At 43.2% G+C, this 23,997-nt stretch overlaps 3 protein-coding genes and 1 long non-coding RNA gene across 9 annotated transcripts; 3 read left to right on the forward strand and 1 right to left on the reverse strand.

The window, feature by feature from the left end:
* Positions 1–4: 4 nt before the first annotated feature.
* LOC120690488 lies at positions 5–583 on the forward strand. The gene is made up of 2 exons (XR_005681790.1): positions 5–375; positions 474–583. It is a non-coding gene; the product is annotated as an uncharacterized LOC120690488 (long non-coding RNA).
* A 4,543-nt stretch (positions 584–5,126) lies between these two features.
* Positions 5,127–12,748, forward strand: LOC120690489 (bZIP transcription factor 1-A-like). Of its 6 annotated transcripts, none has more exons than XM_039973152.1 (17): positions 5,127–5,333; positions 7,073–7,151; positions 7,648–7,687; positions 7,831–7,977; positions 8,051–8,110; positions 8,202–8,306; positions 8,580–8,663; positions 8,756–8,815; positions 9,012–9,181; positions 9,258–9,309; positions 9,962–10,004; positions 10,178–10,192; positions 10,298–10,434; positions 10,544–10,621; positions 11,662–11,787; positions 12,149–12,237; positions 12,324–12,748. In XM_039973152.1, the coding sequence occupies exons 4-16, from the start codon at positions 7,921–7,923 to the stop codon at positions 12,203–12,205; spliced, it is 1,044 nt and encodes a 347-aa protein (XP_039829086.1). In that variant the 5' UTR covers positions 5,127–5,333; positions 7,073–7,151; positions 7,648–7,687; positions 7,831–7,920; the 3' UTR covers positions 12,206–12,237; positions 12,324–12,748. The 6 variants fall into 6 exon arrangements, with proteins under 6 accessions (XP_039829086.1, XP_039829087.1, XP_039829083.1 ...); XM_039973149.1 differs by adding an exon at positions 6,609–6,651 and having other exon boundaries at positions 5,129–5,333; positions 10,178–10,434; XM_039973148.1 differs by having other exon boundaries at positions 5,129–5,333; positions 10,178–10,434.
* A 2,249-nt stretch (positions 12,749–14,997) lies between these two features.
* LOC120690491 (zinc finger protein 4-like) lies at positions 14,998–18,103 on the forward strand. Its single transcript, XM_039973154.1, has 2 exons — positions 14,998–15,457; positions 17,165–18,103. Exon 2 carries the CDS (start codon positions 17,217–17,219, stop codon positions 17,874–17,876), a length of 660 nt encoding a protein of 219 aa, XP_039829088.1. The 5' UTR covers positions 14,998–15,457; positions 17,165–17,216; the 3' UTR covers positions 17,877–18,103.
* Positions 18,104–19,498: 1,395 nt separating this feature from the next.
* Positions 19,499–23,086, reverse strand: LOC120690492 (protein TITANIA-like). The gene is made up of 2 exons (XM_039973156.1): positions 21,291–23,086; positions 19,499–20,324 (listed from the first exon to the last, which is right to left on the reverse strand). The coding sequence occupies exons 1-2, from the start codon at positions 22,936–22,938 to the stop codon at positions 19,768–19,770; spliced, it is 2,205 nt and encodes a 734-aa protein (XP_039829090.1). The 5' UTR covers positions 22,939–23,086; the 3' UTR covers positions 19,499–19,767.
* Between the last annotated feature and the right edge of the window lie 911 nt (positions 23,087–23,997).

The following is a 23,997-nucleotide window of genomic DNA, read 5'->3' on the forward strand; positions in this document are numbered from 1 at the left end:
CCTTGGCTTATCATATCTATATATTTTATATAAGTGCAACCCACTAAGAGTCATTAATAGCTATTTCTCTCACTTGTGGTGAAGCCACATCATCATTTTATTTCAACCATTGGATCTGAATGAAAGCTCATATCTTGGCCTTCCGCAACCCACTAAGATTTCTTACCTTTTTACTTGGTTTTATATTGCCATATGAACAATTTTTATGACAGAATTAGCAACAAAATGTTAAAAAAATAATGTAAGTGCTGACATCCCTCATGCATTTTTGTCACACCCATTCCTAACATCCTATTATATTACAGTAATACAGATCACGATGGTGGAGAATCCATAACCAATTCAAAATATCTACATTGGTCCAATGAAACATAGGTACTAATAAAACTATTAAACAAAATATATTATTTCTGATTATCAACATTTCACACAATTTACGTTGCTCACACTTAATTTTATAAAAAAAATTCCAGAAACTTCAGTTATCCAAGAGAGTCAATACAAAGTCCAATCTCTTGCTTCACAAAATGATGCGGATATTTCCATTTCCTCCAGGAATAAAATTTACGCATCCTTATCATAACTATTATGGTTCCTCTTTTATCGGTTTATGCAACTATAACTTTTTATATGTACATCGACTTCCATATTTAAGCATTTCTTATATACAAACATGCCATATATCTGCAATGCTAAAATTGGCTGCAACTTCATAACCCTATCTTTTCAACACACTCAACTTCAATATTTTTGCCCTGAAATCCCGCAGCAACACACGGTGTATTCAACTAGTCACTAATGTATACGACTCATTGATGAAACCATATTTTAGATTAGTTGCACAAATCTCATCAAACAAATGCCCCTCACCAATTTGAGGTTGGATGCGTAGCTAATCCAGGCTCGAATTGGTGAAAAGAATTTGTATGTTAACCGACGCGTCGGCAGGACGCATGCAGCCAGGGATTGAACTCAACTTCCATATTTTTGCCCTGAAATCCCGCAGCAACATGCGGGGTATTCAACTAGTCACTAATGTATACGACTCATTGATGAAGCCATATTTTAGATTAGTTGCACAAATCTCATCAAACAAATGCCCCTCACCAATTTGAGGTTGGATGCGTAGCTAATCCAGGCTCGAATTGGTGAAAAGAATTTGTATGTTAACCGACGCGTCGGCAGGACGCATGCAGCCAGGGATTGGAACTACCTCTATATATAAATAGCCTCGTGACATTCATTGATTATGTTGAATCTCCATCTCCAAGGAAATTAGGTCAAGGTTCCGCCGACCTCCCGTCAACAGGCAAGCCAACCAGAACTCCCGATGTTCCTAGCAACAAGCTAATACATCTTGTTTCATCTCATTCTTTTGTTAGTTGTGATATAGCTAGCACATAAAATATCTATCAATTTGATATTTTGCTCCACTATATGATTTGAAGTGTCGCAACATATGTTTTCTAACACTGAGGTAGAGTAAGACTTTTTTAGCTGGAATATACATGTGTGTTACTACGGGTGATACTGTGGAGCATTTATTAACATTATCGTTTTTCATCACAACATAATTAAATTTCACATGATAACATCTCGATCAAAATGCTTTTAAACAAGTTTTTGACCTCTAGCACTTCTTAACACTTTCATACATGTCACCCTATCATCCTTTTCTAAGCTAAAAGTTAATACTTAAACATACATTCTATTCCCTCTTTAGGCAGTAGCTTCTCAAGAGTAGATAATAAAGATTTCACATATATATCTTGTGTATGGCCGTCTACTGATTTATTTATAGCTTATGTTAGTTGTTATATAGCTAGCACTTAAAATATCGATCAGTGTGATATTTTGCTCCACTGTATAATTTGAAGTGTTGCAACATATGTTTTCTAACACTGAGACTTTTTTAGTTGGAACAATTTGTTATGATACTAGCAAATATACATGTGCGTTGATACGGATGATACTGTGAAGCATTAATTAATCTTATCAGTTTTCATCACAACATAATTATTTTTCATATGACAACATATCGATCAAAATTCTTTCAAACAAAATTTTGACATCTAGTACTTCTTAACACTTTTATACATGCCACCCTATCATCCTTCACGATGCTAGCTATCGCGACCTTGACTTTAGCAATGATGAGGGTGCCCACCATATTAGCATATGCGCTTGTCACAACAATATAGTTTGATGAGCGAGCCAACCGTTTTTTCTCATCAACTGTTCGCTCGCCGATGTTGTCATCAACTTTCATGTGTGGTTACCTTGTGAAGGCCATCTCCGTGTTGGTGATGTGCTCTACTTCATCGTCCTCACGTCCTTCCTTCCTCTCTTACTAATCACCTATATATAAAGAAGATAGTAAAATGTACTAGAGGTCCATCAACTTGTAGGAGGGTGTCACTTAGGTCCATCAACTTCAAAATTGCATTTATGGGTCCATAAACTTGTAATTTGTGTCACTTAGGTCCACGAACTCTGAAAATTCATTCCTAGGTCCATAAACTTGTAATTTGTGTCACCTAAGTCCATACTCCTCGACCTAGCCTTCATGCACTGATATCACACCCACATGAATCTACATAGTTCCCACATATTGATGGAGTTTGTCAGAATGATGAAATTTGAGCCCCAATTTCAAATCAAGTGCATAGGGAGAGGAGAGGGGGATGAAAGATTTATATTGGAGGTTATTGACAAGTATTGGAATTCAAAGGGGGTTTCCGGACTGCCTTTGATGAGTTCTGGAGCTTAGATCCATATATAATCCCGTAATATGGGTGGAGAGTAGGGGGTGATTGCTTTGAAAAAATTGAGGAGGTTATAGAGGGACTCAACAACATGTGTACCATGGTAGGGGATATTATATCCTCCGTGGCGAGGGTGGCCTGATATGGTGGTGCAAGGTGTTGTGGCAAAAAATCTCGTAATAACGTTAGACTTGGGTCAACCCAGAGTGGTTCTCGGTGAGGGGTTGAAAGATATTCATGGACAGCTATATCGGGGCGATCTTTAAGGGTCTATAGCCATACGATTGCTCATGAATGAAGTTCATGAACCTAAAAATGCATTTTCAAAGTTTATGGACCTAAGTGACACAAATTACAAGTTTATTGACCTAAAAATACCCTTTCATAGTTTATGGACCTAAGTGACATGAACTACAAGTTGATGGACCTAAAAATGTACTTTTGGAGTTCGTGGACCTAAATGGCACACCCGTACAAGTTGGTGGACCTCTGGTGCATTTTACTATAAAGAAGATAAGGTGACATCGATTCCAAATCGGAGGAGACTACAATCTAGACGTTAACTCCGTCCACTTTCATTTATGTATCTGATAAGAATTTTAATAATTAGAATTAATAATAAAATTATGAAAATAGTCTGCTATTTAGAAATAAGTTGAGAGATTATTTAACATGTTAGGAGTAGGTATTTAATATAATTATATGATAAAGTTAATGTAATATACCTTTCTATACTCTATTTTAAAAATATATTCATTTTATTACAAAGCATTATGTTAAAAAAATCAATGCTAATAAGATGCTCCAAATAGTAGATCATAAGATGCCAACTTTTTCAATAGTTTTGATACCGTCAATCGAAATATCATATGTTATAAGCGCTAAATCAGATGGTTCGTATCATTATTTTTCTTAGTCACATTTCTTAAGCCGACGTCTAAAGTCGAGTTGGAGAAGATACCCTAACTTGTTTGTTAGATATGTATTTTATAGATATGTGACGTTTTCCTCATCGGAATTTTACTGATTAATATTTAAATGTAATTCTATCTTCTCACTTTATTCGTTAAAGTTTCATATTGTGTGTACCTAAGTAAGATTAGGATCAATGACAAACACCGAAAAGATTGGTCCAGTACGATAATAATTAGATGAGAATCCAATTTAATTGGTATAATACGTTTATGTAGCTAAATAGGGTATTATCAAAAGGCGATCAATTATTTTTATTATTTCATATATTGAAAAGAAAAGATATTAGTATAAAATAAAAGAAAGATAGTTATTGAAATAAAAAGGATCACACCTGGCTGATCTATACCTGCCGAGCATTCACTGTTCACTCTTATTCTTAAGTAGCGTTATCAGAGAAACTCAAGATTCACGAGCTATTTATATTTGACTTATTCAATTCAAGCTAAGCTATACCTAGATTTAAACCAAGCCTGGATCTAACTTGGAGTTCGCGAGCTCCAAAGATCTGAGATTGAGGTATTCAATGAAACTCGAGTGTTTTGGTGTGCATGGGATATGTATAACCTTTCTACCTTTATTAATTAAATTTTCAACCAGCGAAGTTAAAATAATATAGCTTTAGGCTAGAGCCATGCATTAGCTAGCGAGCTATTGTGTTGCACAAATGATCAAGAAGAACAACTTTGCTTATTATTTCATTAATCATGATTTCTCATTTTTTATGTTATTTTATATTTACACTAGTATTTTTTCAAGAGCTTTACTCTCCACGGAATTCGAACGGTCATCCATACTATTTCCAAGATGTCAATTTAAGTGAGAATAATTCAGTTTTGAATATATAACTATCATAAGAGAATAGAGAGAGTAAAACTAAATATCTAGATATAGTTTTTTATTTATTTATCAAATTAAATCTGTCTTTTAAACTGATTTTATATAGTTTTATATTGTACTATTTCTAATAATCCTGTAAATTTGCTAACCGAGCCCATGTTCAGTTCCAAACTTCCAAATTCAAAATTTTTTTTCCGGCACCCGCATGGAGACTTAAATCTAGACGAAATAAAAAACGCATTGCGACTGCTGTCTGTAAATGGCGAGACGAATCTAATGAACCTAATTAGGCTGTAATTAGATGCTAAATTACTACAGTAATGCTACAGTAAATAATCTCTAATGACAGATTAATTAGGCTCATTAGATTCGTCTCGCGATTTACAGACGAGTTCTGTAATTATTTTTGTGATTAGTCTATGTTTAGTACATCAAATATAAAAATATGCCTTTTCAAAATTTTTACAGCCTGTAACTAAACGGGACCCGAATCGATGAATGCGATTGACTCATTGTCAGGCTCGAGCTCGGCTCATTGACAGCCGCCCTCGGCCCTCCCGCTCAAGGGTCAAGGCTCTGCCGCTCAGAGGGCCTCAGGTTCATCTCCTCCCTCTGTTTCTCTTCTCAAACCTTTCCCTTCTCTCGGAGAGAAACTCTCTCCTGATCTCCTCCCTTGCTCGAGATCTTCCTTCCCTGGCGGCGACGACTGGGCGAGCGGCGGCCCAGCCCTTTGCCGGCGACGAGCGCATCCTCCAGGTATGCCGCGCCCGCCCCTTCTCTTTCCTTGTGCTGTGCGAAACGGAGCACCCCAAACCCTAACAAAACTATCTGTATTCGGATCTGAATCCAGTTACAATATATTGAGCTACCTACTAACTTGGATTTCGTTTGCAAGAACAAGAATTATCGGGTGTACATGTGTACACCCATTTCCTATGCTGGGTCAGCCCCTGATAATACGTATCCGTAACTGTTTGGGGTTAACTGAACCCCCTGCCCCTGATCAGGGTCACCGAGGGTGTTAGATAGATCTATTTGGTTTTCAAAAGCACTCTGTGAATTCTAATGTAGAACTGCTGTGAGGATTCGTGATTTTCCGTTTTAATGTTGCTCTTTTGACTTTTTGTTTTGTTTTGTTTTGCCCTGTAGGGCCTTTTTTAGAGAGGCACATGTCACCCAATGTTGTTTAGTGCTATATCACTTGAGGAAAGGTCACTATTACATTACTCACAGATTAAATATGCAGCCTTGGGAGAATATTAACAACTTAACTGCCTGTATTTTTGAATTTTCTCCAGTTAGTCATTTTCTTAATGAGTCAAGGTGTCTATTATGTCTGAGAAGTGAGACCTTTAGTAAATTTATAATTGTCTTTTTTCTAAATAGATGGTAGCATAGAGCGTGCGTAATCAAACCTTTTAAACTGGTAGTCATTCAGTTTAGCTGACATGTTACTTAGGAGGCTAATGGTTTTCAATTCATGATCATGCTAATAACATAAAGTTGTATTTATTTGCAAACATATGAGCAATAGTTTTCAAATATAAACAAATACCGCAGCCCTCCTGTCAGGTTACGAGCTATGTTGACATGAATATCTGAAATCATGTTTATTTTCACACATGAATATCTGAAATCAGCATTTATACTGAAAGGGCAAAGGTGTAAGAAGATACATTATATACTGTTGTCTAGAATAGATATAATATAGTTGGAGTCTTGGATAGAGTTAGATTTCACTACTAGGATAGCAATCCCACTTTGATCAGAATTTGACAGGGCTCTGTAGAGTCAAAGTCAATAGAGACTTAGAGTTCTAAGAGATGATTTGGGATTTAAATACCTTGTATGTGAGCACCATAAGTATTCCCCTTGTCCTGGTTGGATCATGTGCACTGTATCACCCCCCCCCCCCCCCCCCTCCTTCCCTCCTTTTTGGACTTTAGAATAATCAACAACAAAAGCATCATCAGGATACTCGGGTTGACAACTCCTACCGTTAACATTTTAATGATTAACATCTTATTGTAGATGTAAATTGCTGGGTGTGCTGGATATGGATAATGGTGGCATTGTAAGTTATTACATGGATTAATCTTTGCTAGTAACTGTACCTGTATTTCCCTGCCATGCGTTGGAAACTTGAAATTAAGTATGACTTTGGTTATTCTAATTATGAAAGTGTCTAATTTTTTAAAGGAACATCAAGCTTGGGCTTTCATGTAGGTTACCTATCAAACACCCTGTCAGTGTAAAACATTTGACAGTGGTGACAGACTAACAATCATGCAACACTAGAAGTGGTAGGCTCATTATGCTGCTATCTGATTGGATCCTTGTAGTCCCTATATAAATACCTTTCATGGACCTCCAATTTCCCCTGCTGTATACTTGTTGCACAGAATTTTACGGTTGATGTTTATTTCCTTCTGTTTTTGAGAAAACCCCATTAATACATTCTTCTATCTTTCTTTCCTTTTTTGTTTGTTTCACAGAGCTAGTAAATAAGTGAATTCCGTGCATCATTCGATTATGAAACTCTGCTCTGGCGGCAGGTGACCACACTTTTTCTTGGTATGTTCTCCGTTTCAATGTTTTTCTTGATGGACTTCGCCTTAGTTTTTGGTTATGGGGAGTTCCGGTGCACTTCTGATTTGCCCTATGTTTCTGTAATGAAGAAAAGTAGTTCATCCTTCTAGAATAGTTTTTTTTCATCATGTTCCGACATGTTTGCCTGCCAAAATATGTTTCTTACCTTTATTAAAGTTATAGTTGATCTAGTATAAGTACTTTGAAAAATACAACTGGAGATGAATTATCATGGAAAGGAATGGATTCGTTTTGTGAGAGGTAATTTGCTTCCACAGCAAAATGGATTTTGATTTCTTGACCCGAAACCTTACCTGGTCACATCCCTGTCACACAAAGTGTCGATAGACAAATAGTAAATGAGATATGTTCCTACCAGCTTTTTATATAATTATATGGCGCCGACACTCATGTGACCTTGATTGTTATGTAAAGTTTAGGATTTTTCATTTTGTAATGGCGGTTCACCTTTTTCCCACAGGTCTGACCCTTCATATTCTCAGTGTCACATGCGTTCTCTGGTTAGTGTGATTCTTCACTGTTCCTAAATCCTTACTCAAAGAAAGGACATTATGCTGGGCATGTTTCAAGGCCCTCAGGATTCTAATTACCTGAAAATATCTCATGTAATTTGTTTTTGTTTCTTTTGTACGTCAACCCAAAGATGCTGCCTCTTGCTTTAGAGTGAAAGCTCTGTCCTTTTTGGGAGCTACAGAGGCAAAAAGAACATAGGGCTAGAGGAGAGGAATAAACAATGGGAAAGGGAGATGTGGCCACTAGGTCCAAGTCTCAAAAATCGTCAGCAATACAGGTTTGTATGATAAACATGAAATTGCAAGAGTAACTAGTGGGCAGTGGCATCCTCTTACCTTATCTTGTTTCAGAATGAGCAGAGTACGCCTACTAATCCCCCCACAGCATATCCTGACTGGTCTCAGTTCCAGGTATGTAGAATGAAAATGTGCTGCATTGTTTTTTTTATTGATCTAGTAGATTGATTTGTGTAACTGTTAGTAACTTAGTATACATATGTAGGCATACTATAATGCTGCTGGGTCAGCTCCAGTGACCCCACCGGCTTTTTTTCATTCATCTGTAGCTCCAAGTCCACAGGGACACCCATACATGTGGGGTCCACAGGTATATTGTCTCTCCTCTACCCCCCCCCCCCAAAAAAAATCTTTCTTGGAACAGTAAGTCCAGTCGCTGGTGTAAGTCTGTAAGCATGAGTGTTAGTAAGCAGATGTTAGGATGAACCTGTTTGTCAAAGACGAGTTTGGCAGATTTTTTAGCATTGCGATCAGGGGGTTTGCTAGCCATTCATTTATTTGAATGAATGATACTATCAGCTATTACAACCACTGAAGCGGGAGATAATCAGTCTACTAACATTGATTACTCAACTGGTGATAGATGATGCCTCCTTATGGGACACCACCACCATATGCAGCTATGTATGCACAAGGCACACCATATCAGCAGGCATCCATGCCACCGGTAATCCTTCACTTTTTACTTGAGAGCATGATCTTATCGTGCTTATGCATGGCTCATATATACTAATTACAATGTTTTTGTTTGTGTGTCAGGGTTCACACCCATACAGTCCTTATCCTATGCAGTCACCAAATGGGACAGTTCAAACTCCAGTAAGTTAACAGACACCTTTTATTTGAATTGTTTGTTTTTGCAGAACGTGGGACGAATTTCACCCATCCCTTTCTAAATCTTGCTGTCTCAACTGTTGTGTCTTATATTTATAATTTAGGAATCAACTTGTTCAAATTGTCCTGTTTGCGCCATTTGTCTTATGATTGTGAATTTGTGATTGGATTGTGTCGCTAGACATCTGGTGCTGGCGGTTCAGAGACAGATAAATCAAGCAAAAATAAGTGGAAGACTCTCCTGAAGAGATCCAGAGGAAGTTTAGGTAGTCTGGATGTAGTTGCAGCCAAAAATAATAAATCACCTGCAAAACCTTCAGCTTCTTCCTCCAATGAAGGTTCTTCACAAAGGTAATCTCCTTACTTATTTTTCTTTGTGTGATACCAACAGTTAAATTACTGAACCCACTATCGATCTGATATGCAGTGAGAGTGGAAGTGGGAGTTCTTCTGAAGGAAGCAGTACAAATTCAAAAAGTGTATGCCATTGCACTATATAACTTCTTCACCTTTGCCAAAATAGTGTCTATTTTCCATTCTTCTCATTATCAAAGACCTAGTATGTATGAGTAATTTCAGAGTGTTCTAATTTCAAATCCTCTGGATGGCACCTGCCGAATGCAGCACAAGTGCATGAGAGGTGCAATTTGGTACAGTTTTGCACTGGTTCTATCTGTGTACATGGTATAAGCGGATGCCAAGAAATGAGTACTGAGTTCATTTTTTTTGGAAATAAGTTCTAAAAAAACCTGTAGCCTTGTATAAGTTTCTTTATTGCCCAGTGCTTAACAAATTTACCGACCATCCTTAAGTCGCATTTCATCTCAATTAATGTTAAGCATGGACCCATTCTTTTACAATGCATAGCTTTCATGAGATACTAAAAATATTTGCAAACCTAGTTTTCTGTTTAATCTATCTTCTCGTTGATTGCTGTACTGACTTATATGTTTAGCTGTATATATGTTTGCCACACTTTCAAAATACATGGTTAGCCTGCTATCCCATTGACAAACTAGAAGGATACTCGCTACCCTCTCCCTCTCAATTTTTCTTGATTTATATGCTCGATATGACCATTCTCATGCTATTAATGCTAATTGGCACAAAAAAATAATAATTTGCCTGCAGGATTCAAGGGTAAAGGATAGTTCTGAGCGCGGGCAGGGTAATGGTAAGACTTGAAGCTTTATATAACTTGTAACCAACTACTTTTATACCCATTGGGGGAATATGTACTGAGAAGCAAACTTTGTGTTTTTATTAGCGCAAAAAATACATTAGTTAGGTTACTTCTTCTGTCAGGAAATGACTAGTCTAAAACTCTAAGTACTTCTTTCTTTCCAGATTCTAGGCGTAAAGGTACTCAAAGCTCTGCAGTTGAACCCACACAACCATCTTCTGGTCCAGTTGTGCTTAACCCCATGATGCCATTTTGGTCTGTCCCCCCTCCGATGGGTGGTCCAGCAACTACTTTGAATATGGGAGTGGATTACTGGGGTGCTCCTGCATCTGTACCTGTGCATGGTAAAGTTATTGCAGCGCCAGCATCAGCACCTTCATCAAATTCGCGTGATATTGTTCTCAGTGATCCAGCTATACAGGTCTGTCACAGTGAAGGTTTTATTCTTCTTGTCTTTCTTTTATTATGGTACCCTACCTTGCATTTTTCTTACTTAGTTTTTTTCCTTTTCCTTTTTTTTGTTAACATAGGATGAGCGAGAATTGAAGAAACAAAAGCGGAAGCAATCAAATAGGGAATCAGCTCGCCGCTCAAGATTGCGCAAACAGGTCTGTAATGTCTGCAGCATTTCACATGACTCTGTGGATATTATTCTTTAGAATATCTTGTAGATGGTTTGCATTTCTGCCAACTGCTTATCTTGGAGCAAGAGCAATCAGCTTGTTAGTGATAGATCTAAGTTAAGGGGGAAGGTAACTCAGGATTTTTCGCCACCATAAAACACAATTGGTTGTACCTATAAGATTTTTACCTATTCTCCTGTATAAGGCCATGAAATATATTGGATCATGACATTATGTGTGCAGTTGCTGTAGAATTCTGGACAATATGAACTCTACCTATATCTAACCTAAGCCACTGTAAATTAGGATATGGTTAAACCTAATTTCAGTAGATGATGAGAATAATGGCCAAATATGTAAATATGCATGACCATGAGCATGAATATGTTCCTGCGCAATTTTCTAGGAATCAAGAATAGTGATGGTGTCTTTCACAGACGACAACCAACATTTTAACTGAATAAGTATGAGAGCAATATATTTATACTCAGAAGATGATGGCTGTTGAACCAGGATCTTAGGATGCAGATAGCATCCAATGAATAATAGATTGTAATTTTTTCATCTACTTTTTTTTATAAGGCCAAAGAAAATTTTCTGGAGGCACATTGTCAACGGCTGCATATTTGTTTCTGAGCTCATGCACATAACTGATAGCACGAGCAACATATTTGTTTGGTTATTTCTAGCTGTAATGCATAGAAAGGGTAGATGTTGCCACCTTCATGGTCAATTCATATAAAGTCGTGTTCTTTGGTTCTAATGGTAATTCAGGGTTTATGGTATTTTAAGTGTTTTTTATTTGCTATTGAGGGTAGTCTGATTTAAATGTAGTATACCCAATGCCAACTGTATCTCTGTTACTACTATGAATATGTGAAACTGCTGGGGTTATACTTAGTTATGCCAGGGATGGACGTGCAATAAAAAAAATCAAATTGGAACTATGGCATTAGCTTAGTATAGCTTTAAGTTGTTTTCCCTTTGTCCTTTGATGTATTATATATTTGGATGGCTTACTACAGGCTGAATGGGAGGAAGTAGCCAACCGTGCAGATTTGCTAAAGCAGGAAAACAGTTCACTCAAAGAAGAATTGAAGCAACTTCAGGAGAAATGTGATAGCTTGACCTCAGAAAATACATCTCTACATGTAAGCTTTGTCTTTTGTTTTTGCCCTGTAGTTTCCAGAAATTCTGAGTATTCTTGTACATCAGATTCTTAGTGTTTGTTTTGCTGCAAATAACAACCCAAATTAGGGTCTGCTAACTATTGAACCATCTGGCCATGCGGACAGAAGCAGATTAGTCGCATTCACCCCTAAAGTGACTCAGCATCATTGTTGAGTTCCAAAATGGATATATCTCCAGAAGCACACTGTTATATGTGCGCAATAACATGTTGAAGTAGGTTCCTTTTTTTATGCTGGTGGTTGGGATCTGTATGCGCACCATTTTAGAATTTTTCGAGTTAATTTTGCGTTCCTGACTGCGAGACATTACTATTGCTTGCAGGAGAAGCTTAAAGCGCTTGAAGATGAGAAATCAAATGGAAATTGGTACAAAGATTAAGGGCTGCGACTTCTCTCTTTCTGACTGTTGATGTAAGGAACAATTTATTTGTCAGCTGCCATTGCCTTTCACAGAATACCGACTCTGATTATCTAATGTGATGCTCTCAACTTTTCAGATAATTTGGTGGTGACATGATAGGTCGGGCAATTAGGAGGTATTCATGTAAGGTATTAGTTTTTTGGCTGAGGGATAACATTGTTTGTATCATAGGATTTGACATGGCAATTTTCAAAAAAAAAAAAGATTTGACATGGCGGATGGCTACAGATTCTTCTTTTTCCAGTTGCATCAGCTGTTGTGCTATGGCTTTCTTCTTCCTTGTGCTAGATGCCACAGAAGTAACACTGTAGAAACCCCCCGGGGATGTTTCAAACCTGGGGATTAGCGTATGTTGTAGCTGTTGTAGAGCTGCTCATTGGGCTTCTTAACATAAACTGAAGCGTGTTGAAGTTATTATTTGTGATTTATCGATTCAAATGAACTAATTTGTATACTTACTATATACTATAGTACTGCACTAATTATAGTATTTACAGATCACACTTTTACTTGCCCTCTTGATTTCGTCGTTTTATGGGTAATGGGTTTGAGAAGTTGTGGGAGTATGATGTTGCTGCTCTTCATATGTTTTGGATCATCTTTAAGTAGCGACTCCTGCAAATTTTAGTTAAAATCCAGCTGAAAAACTTTTTGTGAATCTCCAAGCAATAAAATTCAAGGGTTCGCATTATTACTTGTGGTCGAGCTTCTGTTCCGATCACGTGCTCCACCGATTATACCAGAGTATTTTCAGCTGTCATTCATGATGCACATATCTATATCGCTATTCAATCACTTTACCCGATCCCTTTTTTGCCCTCCCCTTTTCAGTCTTTTTACCCTTTTTGTTCTCCATGTCCAACGCCACTCTTTTCCCCCGTTTATAGCCTTCGAACAAAAAGGCCATGGTGCTGTTCAAAGGAAATCAAACTTCCCTCCCTCTCTTTTCTCTTTGCACTCGCATCACCAATCTCGTGCTTTCGTCAAGCACATGGGCGGCTCTCCTCGTAGCTGGTAGAGCATTTGGATGTCGTGACTGACTGGATGTCGTGACTGACTGGATGACGCAACAACCGCAGGACACGTCATAACACGCGGTGGAACTCGCTCGGCATCTGCACGAGGAGCACTTGCAATTTTTTGCACGCGTCTGATCACGCAAGATTTGAGAAAAAAAACTCGGCATGTTTTCCAGCTGGATATTCTAAGGTCTTGTTTAGATGCAAAAAGTTTTGAGAGTAAAGTATTGTACCATTTTCATTTGTATTTGGTAATTATTGTCCCGTCATAGGTTAATTAGGCTTAAAATATTCGTCTCGCAAATTATAGTCAAACTGTGTAATTAGTTATTTTATTTAGTTACATTTAATACTTCATGCATGTGTTCAAAAATTTAATGTGATGAGAAATATTATAAAATTTTGAAATTTTAGATGCATCTAAACAAGACCTAACATCTGTCCCGGATCCGCTCAGCAGCTCGAGAATCCGTCGCATCATCAACACCTGGTGTCCTCTTGCTTCAGCAAAGCAGAGTGCTACCCTCGATCTCTCTCTACAGTCCACACGATTGAGGAATAACTTGCAGATCTGGCCGCTTTAAGGGTGTGTTTAGTTGGTGAAAAAGTTTAGGTTTTGACACTGTAGCATATTTTGTTGTTATTTGATAAATAATGTTCAATTATGAACTAATTAGGCATAAAAGATTCATCTCGTGCTAATCAGTTAGATTGTATAATTAATTTATTTAGTGCTTCATGTATGTGTCCGAAGATTCTATATATTGGGAACTATGTGAATATTTTTGGAAACTAAACGAGACCTCATCTCGGCTTTGCCCAAAGCCCGAAAGCCATTGCCGTACGAACTCCCTTCTTTTCTTTACTTGCCCGACCCTGCCTTGTCCCCCTTCCAACCATCCAAAGGGGATGGCAGCCTGCAGCAGAGCAGAGGCAGAGCAACCAACCATCGCGATGCGTGCGTGGGTCATCGGATCCATCCCTCCGTCGTCCATCAGATCAGCAGCCGAGCACACGACAGCCGTCAGCAGAGCAAGAGGCGAGGCGGCGGCCCAGGCCAGCGGAGGTAACTCGCAGGCAGGCATGTTGTGCAGAGCAGCAGGAGGCAGCAGCCAGCAGCAGCAGCTGCTGCTCCAAAGAAAACTGCAAAAAGCTACCGCCAGCACCCCGAACTGCTTTCTGACAGCGGAAATAAACCACGCACTGGTCATGGCCATGCCATGCGGCCACTGCACTGCTGGTGCTGGGTGCTGGCCACCACCACCGCAAGTACGCGGTGGAATCGCCAGAAGGCATGTTACGCAAGAACAGCTGCCATGGAAAAGGCACAATTCTGACAAAAATCTCATGGCGGATGGCGCTACCTCCACCTCCGATTGTCCCCTGCCCGCTCGAACTCGCGCACCCTGACACACGTCGCTTGAGTTGAATCCCTTGCATCTCTTTTCCGTGGTCATGCTCCTATCCCTTCCCTAAAAATACTATACTGAATGGCCATCTGAACTTGAGTGTTTAGATGGGTGGAAGCACACTTAATCCAAAGCTAGGGAGTAAACTAAACAAGTGCCAGTACCAGGAATGAGCAGCCCAGCCATCCCGGTTGTTTGTTTACTCCAAGCTGTGGGGCACTTTCTGTTGTGGCCCTTTTCTTGGATGGATGGTGGTGGTGATGGTACAAAGACAGCAAAAGGGGTGGAATGGAAAGGAAAGCTGAACTGAAGTGTATGCATACTTGTAGCCTTGTACACACACCAATAATATCCTGGCGCGCCTTTAGTGCAGCGCAGCGTAGGCGCATACGACATCCCTTTGGCTTGCAGTACCACCACTTGTGAGATGTGGAAGCAGCGAAGGGAAGGGCATCACTGTCCTGCATCCATCCATCCCCTACAAGTAATTTACCAAACCTCTGCTGCTTTCCATAATCAAACACCACAGTGGGGGTGCCACTTTAACTGAAACACCACCCCACACCACTTCACCCCCTCCTCTTCCTCCTCACTTGGCCCCTCTCTAGTCTCTCTGTCTGTCCCCCCCCCCCCCCACCCCACTTCGGTGAGGACAAGGGGCAATTGCTCAGGGGGTGCCGTGGCCTGAGCTTGCTGGTTCCTTCCTCGGCTGCATCGTCTTCAGGCTTTCGGCGTCCACTGGAGTGAAGCGGTGTGAAGAATTCTGCTCCTGGGTGGTTGAGGTAGTTTCTGCTTCCGTTGAAGTGCGTTTTCCTTGAGAAACCTGTGATTCGCTTGTTGCTTGGCTGCTGTTCTTGTGTTCCTGGCTCATGCAGTTCATCGTAGTGTTCTCGGTTCTCTGAATATAGTTCTGTCTATGAGCATGCTCGCTTGGCTTGGGCTAGAAGATACTAGAGAAGAATCTGGGTTCTCATGAGCTTTGATCCTTCTGATCTTGGACTAGTTAGACTCTTCCAAGAACTTCTGCTTTGATAAAAATCGTTCAGGCCTGAGTTTGTTTATTCAAGTTAGTAGGGATGGTAGTGGAATTCTGGTATGAAATCACTTAGTTCGCTGGTGCCTATGCTTAAAAAAATGCTTGCATGTTAGTCTCGTCCAAGTTCCATCATGTTTTTGTCGCGATAGTAGTTTGGGTATAGTGGTACCAGATGCCGCAGATGAGTTAGGTAATATCCTGTCTAGATATTTCTGTGTCCATGCTGTACTTCGCGACATCAGCTTAATCTCTGATCCAGATGCTTTGCTAATGTATCAAACCAGAACAATATAATTTCACTGAGATTATCTTGCAGCACTCTAAGAGAGTAAGTTGTGTTTCAACATGCTCGAATTTTTAACTAGTAATTTCGTCAGTACGTCAAATAAAATCTATAAGATGTGGAAAACACCATTGAAGCTCCCTGACAGTGAATCTGGCTTAGTTATTCACCGTTTACAGTTTAACAATGAGCCGGCGAATTTATCTGTAGAACACCAAAATATAACTGGAAGGGCTAGGTGGTGCATTCTGAGCCGGTGGATTTATCTAAATAACAGAGCTCCCATCTTTTCTGACAACTACTGAATATGCTATTCTTGGCCTTTACCATAGATAAGGTTCCATTTTAGATATTCTGAGACCAGAAAAGATGGCATGCTTTTCATATGTTTGTCTTCAGACTCGGAATTTGAAACTAGCATATCCAGGCCTAACAACGAATCTGATGCTTCTCATGATTGCTGAGCAGAAAACTGAGCAATCTGCAAATTCCCCTTCTGGTCTTTTGCTCTTTTTTCGCTGTTATTGGCAACTAATTTGCGATGCCTACTTTTTAGCAGTAATTCCTTTAAACTGAAAATGTGGTTTTGCTTAGTAATTCAGCAACCAGAAATTTTGCTTCCCTACTAACACATGATAAATTAGTAGTAAATGGGCAGCCTCTAGTCTATATGGATAAACAAGGGTTATCTTGAGTATCACTTAACCTGCAAAGCGATTTCAGCCAAAAGAAATCATTTGAGACTCCATCCTTTTATCCACAAGGCTGTCTGATCAGACACATCCATCTTTAAATAATCAGTTTGTCATTGGTTTAACAGAAGTTTGTCATGAACTCATCATCACCAATTTTCGCCATACTGACAAGAACAGCGCATGCCATTCATTATCTGCACACTGGTAAGCAAGCCGATGAGTGCAACTGGGGCTGAGAACACTGGGATTTTTCCCAATTTATGCATCTCGACAAAGTTGCTTTCGCTACCCTTCCGGACAAAGCATGTTTTATGCCTTCATCATGGATCCATGCATCTGTGTTCCTCCACTTACCTAACCTTCCATGTTCACAAAAGTATCGTGATTCGATCAGAGCATCTTATTAGAGCCACACACAGACACACACACCTTCTTGCTGATATGAACTGATGTGCTGTCTGAGTGCTGAGTGCAGGTGAGACAAGAAACCAAGTGACGAGTGAAAAGATTGTTGCGATCAGCCAGAGATGAATAGCAAGGAGATGTGCCAAGAACCGTGCGACGAGCTGTCTGAGATCAGCAGCCAGGCGGCGTCCAACACCGCGGCGTCCAACTCCTCCGGCCGGGTCAGCCTCGACCTCTCGCTCACCGTCGCCGCCGCTGCAGCCGCCGAGTCGAGCACCACCGACAACAGCAACGGCAACAGCGGCGGCGGAGGCGCCGAGGCGGACGCAGCTGCGGCCGTGGCTGCCCACGAGCCCTCGCGCGTGTTCACGTGCAACTACTGCCAGCGCAAGTTCTTCAGCTCGCAGGCGCTGGGCGGGCACCAGAACGCGCACCGGCGGGAGCGCACGCTGGCCCGGCGCGCGCTGCGGCTCGACGCGGCCGCCCCCTACGGCTACTACGCCGATGTGGCGTCCCTGCCGCTGTACGGCTCCGCCCTGTACCCCATCGGCATCCAGGCGCACGCGTCGCCGGCGGCGCGCCCGCGCCCGGAGCAGCAGCAGCAGCGGGGGCTGCTGAGCCCGATGCCGTTCTTCGTGGGCGACGACGAGGTGAGCTTCGGCTGGCCCGGCAGCTTCAGGCCGACCGCGGCCGCCGCGCCGGCGGGTGGCGCGGCCCTCAACTCGGCCGGCGCCGGCGTCGTGCTTGCTGGCGAGGAGCCCGACCTCACGCTCAGGCTCTGAACTGATCCGTCGACAAGACCCCCGGTGTAATTCGTCAGGCCGTTTCCCTTTCTTCTTTCGGGATTGATCGGTTCCTGTTTGATGTTGATCAGATCGTCACGGTCTCTCTTGCTTGACCAAGATCCCTCCTATTGTTTCATGCGTGCAAGATTTTTTTTTTTTTTGTACAGCAGTTGGATGTGCAAGAGCCAGGGATATGTTCAGTGATCTTTTGCTATGCTACACCATGCTCGTACGCGTCCAGACTGTGAAGTTTACCGTGGCTGCAGAGCACGGACACTGCCCCGCAGCCGTGGCGTCGCCGGCGGCGAGCGAATCGTTACATTTTCTTCCCCCATCTGCTCGGGCATGATTCCTCAACGGGCAGCAACAGGAGTTGCGGCGGCAAGCTGCCAAGCGGAGTTGCAACTTGTACCGGCTGTCGACTGTTAGGCTATCTCAAAAAATTCCCCCATCTAACTCTCCCAAACGTACTATTTACTATATTTTACTATCTCACTCCAAAAGATTCATCTCCCTATAACTCCTTCTCTCCAACCATTCCCCCCATATCTATTTCCTCTATATACTATCACTCATTAACTAACTATTTATTTATCGTTTTTGAATTTAAAAAAAATCATACAGTATTTGTACTGTCATAATACGCATTATCATCATGTTACGGGACTCAAACGAGATTAATATCATGAAGAAATGATGTGATTAAAATATATTAATCTCGTTATGATTAAAAAATACGTTTAGGGAATTTTGTAATGTTTGAATCAATGAAATTCTAATTTGTTTTGCATTACTGTACTATATGTTGCTCCTTCCCGCGTGCGCCAACTGCTATCGACGCCTCGCCAGCGGGTGGGGGAGTCCGTACCCCCCCTGGGGGGAGGAGCGAGCTCCCTGGGCGTGGGGGAAGCGAATACGGGGCGCCGTTGGAGGGGGGGAGGGAATACGGGGCGCCGTTGGAGGGGGGAGGGGGAACACTGTGCACCGTATGTGGGGGGAGGGGCTTCTTTAGCGTGATTAGCGTGAACGGTTGGAGGAAGCCGGTGGTCACCCGGCGATGCGCTCAAGGTCCGAGGCGAACGGCAACTTGTGCCGGTGGCCCCCCATGGATGGAATGAGGATATCTACGCAGGCAAATCTACGCAGATTCCATTCCACTAGTGGCAGCTGATAAGGTTTCCTTGTGCTGCTACGGTTTTTGTACGCGCTGCACAGGCTGCCTGTAGTCTAGTGGAATAGTCCATCACGGGACCATTGTCTATTTGTCTTTGCTTCAAGTCTGATCCTGCACTTGAATAGTTTATCACACTGTTCCTCAGTGGGGTACTTCTTTTTCATACTCCCTTATTGCAAGGATCAGGTGATGTGAATACGGATCAATCCATTCGTCAAACCAAATGACTATAATGGACAAGTAATGAATCGACTAATTCTATTTCTGGGGCTAGACAGAGAAAGCACGGAAACTGCCCTGAAAATAACATAAGGAAAATGACGCGGAGCAGGACGCCGATGGCATTCTGATGGAGGAGATGCCGACAACAGGCATGTGAGCGAAACGTCCAAGGTGTGAACGAACAACTCCAATCTGAACATGGAAAAATGGGGAAAGAAATATCTGCAACGATGCAACACAAATTGGCAAACCATTGATTGAATATGCTGGCAAGTTATATCTGCCAGCGCAAGGTTAGGCATCCACTTACAGGTTACAACAAGAACAGGCAGTTTATGACACAAGATGGTGAAGGAATACAACAGTTGACAAACTCTCCTAATGAAAAACAACACATCTCAGGTATTCAGCAGCAGCAGGAAACAGTTGTTAACTGGAGTCTATACCCACAGGTATTCAGCAGCAGCAGCAGCAGACGACTGTTAACAGAGCCTATACCCACATCTTCTTTGTAGTTTCCATCCGCTCGAGCAGGCCCTGGATTTCGGTCTGCATCCGTAGCTTCATCTTGTGGTAGTCGTAGTGCGAGTTCTCAAGCGTCTTGAGCTCTTCGAGCTTCTTCCGCCGCTTCTCCTCTATCTCTTGGAAGCCCAGCTTCGCCAGCTTCGTGGCATACTCCTCCTCCAGCTTCTGGGTCTTGGTGCGCACGATGTGGCGGTAGCTGTCCACTTCCTTCCTGGCATCATCAGCAAGTTTCTGAAAGAGTTTTGCCTCAGCCTCCTTGCACTTCACGATGGTCTCCAGGCTGGAGGAATCATCGTCCTTTGAGGCAGAACTGAAATGGGTCTCAATAGGGAGTGCCTTTGGGCTGGCCTTAAGTGCTTCGATCTGTGTATCGAGAATGGAGGTGCTGGGCTTGAAGTTGAAGGATGATTTTGGTGGGGTGATGGTTGGGCTTTGGAGATGAAGCATATCTGTGGATTTACTTGTCTGAGCCGCCAGTATTCCTTTCGATTTGCTACCAGTAACAGAGTAGTCCGTAACTCCATCTGTCGAAATGAAAAGTTAGCTCAAGATACTGCATTTGATAAATTTTATGAACCCAATAACTCATCTATTGCGTTGGTAATATAGTATGCCATCAGATTTCTGATGCGTCACAAAAACCAACTACAGGATGACCATATCTAGAGATAGCGAGTTGAATACTAGCTTGTAGTTTCAATACTAGAGACATTTTGCTTCTCAAAAATTTCTGACACAGTTGGTGTAACTAGAAAAAGTAGAAATCCAGTCAAACACTCAAGCAAAAGTGCCAGTTGTGCCAGGGATGACCCTATGATGAGCTTAGAATAAACCATTGACAAAATAAAATGCATCAGAGGGTCTCAATCCCTTAGCCCATGGCTTAGTTTGGCCACATTTTCTCAATTGATTTAAATGAAGGCATTTTGACCAAAGAAAAATCAAGATCACTAGTAAAAAATAGAGTTACCAGCTTAGTGGTATGACCTATGATCTTTTCATCAGCATTCAAACTCCAACTTCATGCCACTTATGAAAAACACTGTCCAGTTTTTGCAATTAAGATAAATGTTATACATGAAGGAATTCAGAACTTTACGTAAATATGTCGCAGCAATGTTGCCATACAAAAAAAAAGATAAACATCCCATCATAAGATCAGAATTTTATCAGCAATAGTGCCACACAGAAAGATAATTAACTGGACAAACAAATGATAAATCATAAATGATTACATGAATGTGGCTGACAGAGCAGTGTGTAGAACAAAATATATAAGATGATCAGTAGTTGCATAACAAGTGCTCATGAAATCACTTTCAGCATTCAATAAATTAATATAATTAATCAAGAACGTATGCCTGACAAGTTAACAAAAATATCTGAGTTCCTACATGATTGTGGTAGTAGAATACCAAAGCAAGCAGCAATGCATTCAGAAAACTTGAGCTTATACATGCTAGAATGCAAGGGAGTGAAAAGTATCTCACATTTAAAGAATTGTAGCATGCTGCTTGTGGCTTCAGAAGGGGTAATAAGTTTCTTTGCGAGCATGCTGAGGACCTCTTCTGCCTTGGCATGGAGCCCCTTCCCCTCAAAATCCTCACTAGCTGCAAATATCTTCCTAACAAAGTCCAGCTCTTTCATCTGAGTCTCAGGACTCCAGTTCTCAGCGCAGCAATTGAACACCTCCTTAACAAACCCAAACATCTCAGAAGCATGGTTGCACCCGAGGCACTGGAACTGCATCTCAGTTATACCCATAGCTCCCTTCAATGTCGGCCCAGGCCTGATCAAGTTCCTCTCCAGGGCACATGCAGCATGGCACCAATGGGAGCAGACATCGCACCCAACCCAGCTGCAAGTATTTGCAGCACAATCAAACTTCTGGCACACCGGGCACATACAGGCATTGCAGAACCCTTTCTTGGTGGAGCAAATCTTGCACTCACAGTCATCCACAGGGAGCGCACTCTTGCAGTTCAGGTTGCGGCATCGTGTCAATAGGAACATTTCCACAAGCTCGCTGCTAGATACACGTCCCTTACCGGTTACAAACATGGCCATGCCAGTCTTAATGGCCACCAGGATCTCCAGCTGTGTCTTGTTAGCCCGTCCCAAAGTCTCGGCTGTCAGGTCTGATCGACGCTCCAGCTTCCGCTGGAGGCTTGACAGTTCATCCCTCCTCTCTGGAGCATCAATCATGTTCCGCACTGTCTCCCGCAGCACCTCTAGCGTTTCGCTCGGGAAATCCTGCAGCACCTGCGCCATGGTAGCCACAGAGTCGGACACGATCTCCCGCAGGATCCTATCAGGCCGCGAGGAGTGCATCCCGCCACGGCTGCCGTCGAAGCTGCCGCCCGCGCTGAGCGCGGCTGCTGACGCTACCAGCCTCGCGGGGAGCTCGGTGGGGAAGGAGGACGTGCCCTCCTTGAGCGGCGCCGTGGCGAAGGCGACGCTCCCGTCCCCCATGGGGCGGAAGTTGAAGCGGCTGTGGACGGAGCCGTTGGTGCCCTCCCCGGCGGCGTAGATGTCGGTGGAGTTGTGCGTGAGGGAGCAGCTCGGGTTGTGCGAGAACACCGAGTAGGAGTAGGACATGTCGTCGGAGTTGATGCTCCGGGTGCGCCCCGTGTTAGCGCTGTAGGTCCGCCTGGGGGGCGGCGCGGCAGGCACCGCGGCGGCGGCGGCGGCTGTCGCGGCACTTCCGCCCCGCAGATCGCCATCGGACGGGAGCAGGGACGCGAGCTGCGAGGGCGGGGGCTGGGAGGACGGCGGCGGCGCGGGCGCGTCGTTGGAGAGGGAGAGCGAGAGCTGGAGCGAGTCGAGGCGGGGCTTCTTACCCCCGACCACGGAGGAGTCGTCGCCGGGCGGATCCCCGCGCTTGGGCGCGGAGAGGTGGAGGAAGTCCCTCTCGACGCAGAGCTTGGCGCTGGCGGCGGCATCCTCGGCCGCCAGGGCCGCGGCGGCCGCGGGGTTCGGCGGCGAGGACGGCCCCGCCGCGGCCGCCGACGCGAGCGGCGGCTTGTCGCAGAGGTAGCTGCTGAGCGTGAGCTCGCGGTTGGGGAAGGGCGGCTCGGGCGCGCTGGAGCCGGGCGCCGCGGCGCTGGCGTCCTTGGATCCGTCGGCGTCGCCGAACATCGCCGCTGGATCCGGGCCGGGTTCTGGGCGGGACTCCGCGGTGGTTGTTCCGGCCGGCGGGGGAGGGAGGAAGGAGGGGGGGGGGGGGGGGGCGCTGGGCTCGGTTGACTTCCGCAGGCCGCAGCGCCCACGCGGAAATGGAGTGGCGTGGTGGGGACTGACGGGCGTGAGCCGCGTGACGACGAAATGAAATGGGATTTGATTTGATTTCCCCCCTCCGCTTTTCTGTTGGTTTTTTTAATGCTTTTTTTTTGCGCCGTTTAGTTCCCAAAAAATTTTAAAGCTGTTTGACCACTAATTAGGAGTATTAAATATAGATTAATTATAAAACTAATTACCCGGATGGACGGGAAATCGTGAGGCGAGTCTATTAAAGCTAATTAATCTGTCATTAGAGGTTGGTTACTGTAGCACAGTATTATCTAATCATTACATAATTAGGTTCATTTGATTCGTCTCGCGATTTCACCCGGGTATTATGAAATGAGTTTTGTCAGTTATTTATATTTAATACTTCAAATTAGTGATTAAACGTTGGAAGTTACTATAGCGTGTAAAAATTTTTGGGTACTAAACGGGCTCTTTATATCCCCCGGGTGGGCTGGTAGGGATGTCCCTATGCCTGGCTCGTCCGCCGGGTTCCAAGCGGCGCGGCCGCCGGCTTCTCTCGGGCCCTGTGGCCCTGTGGGCTTCGGCCGTTTTGCCGGCTGGTTGCGTGCCTTCTCGTTGCCGGAACCGGCTAGTTCGCCGTTGGAGTCGTGACGACGCGCACGGCGCTGGCGTTTTGACCAAAACAACGCGGGAACAATCCCTCCCGTCTCACTGTCTGTGGGGGTGTGGACTACTGGACTGGACCGTGTGCCACGCTCCGTGCAAACCTTCCATCCGTCCGTGCCGACCGGTGCGCCGTGCACGGAAGATAATAAAACAAAAAAAAAGGTCGGATCGCATGTGATCTCGGACAGGCACCAACGCCGCTTCGCGCGGGTGTCTCTGTCTCGGCCTGGAACCTCACGCGACGCGAGTCGGCAGACACAGAAAGGGCACGGCGAGGGGGCG

Source organism: Panicum virgatum, chromosome 9N, assembly GCF_016808335.1.
Source record: "Panicum virgatum strain AP13 chromosome 9N, P.virgatum_v5, whole genome shotgun sequence".
NCBI lineage: Eukaryota > Viridiplantae > Streptophyta > Magnoliopsida > Poales > Poaceae > Panicum > Panicum virgatum.

Excerpts from the sequence above, each read along its gene's own strand:
- LOC120690489 (XM_039973149.1), top strand. The coding sequence starts at position 7,921 with ATGGGAAAGGGAGATGTGGCCACTAGGTCCAAGTCTCAAAAATCGTCA. Across the intron at positions 8,307-8,579 it reads CATACATGTGGGGTCCACAG|ATGATGCCTCCTTATGGGAC; the intron begins GTATATTGTCTC and ends AACTGGTGATAG. Across the intron at positions 11,788-12,148 it reads CAGAAAATACATCTCTACAT|GAGAAGCTTAAAGCGCTTGA; the intron begins GTAAGCTTTGTC and ends TATTGCTTGCAG.
- LOC120690491 (XM_039973154.1), top strand. The coding sequence starts at position 17,217 with ATGAATAGCAAGGAGATGTGCCAAGAACCGTGCGACGAGCTGTCTGAG.
- LOC120690492 (XM_039973156.1), bottom strand. The coding sequence starts at position 22,938 with ATGTTCGGCGACGCCGACGGATCCAAGGACGCCAGCGCCGCGGCGCCC. Across the intron at positions 20,325-21,290 it reads CATGCTACAATTCTTTAAAT|ATGGAGTTACGGACTACTCT; the intron begins GTGAGATACTTT and ends TCATTTCGACAG.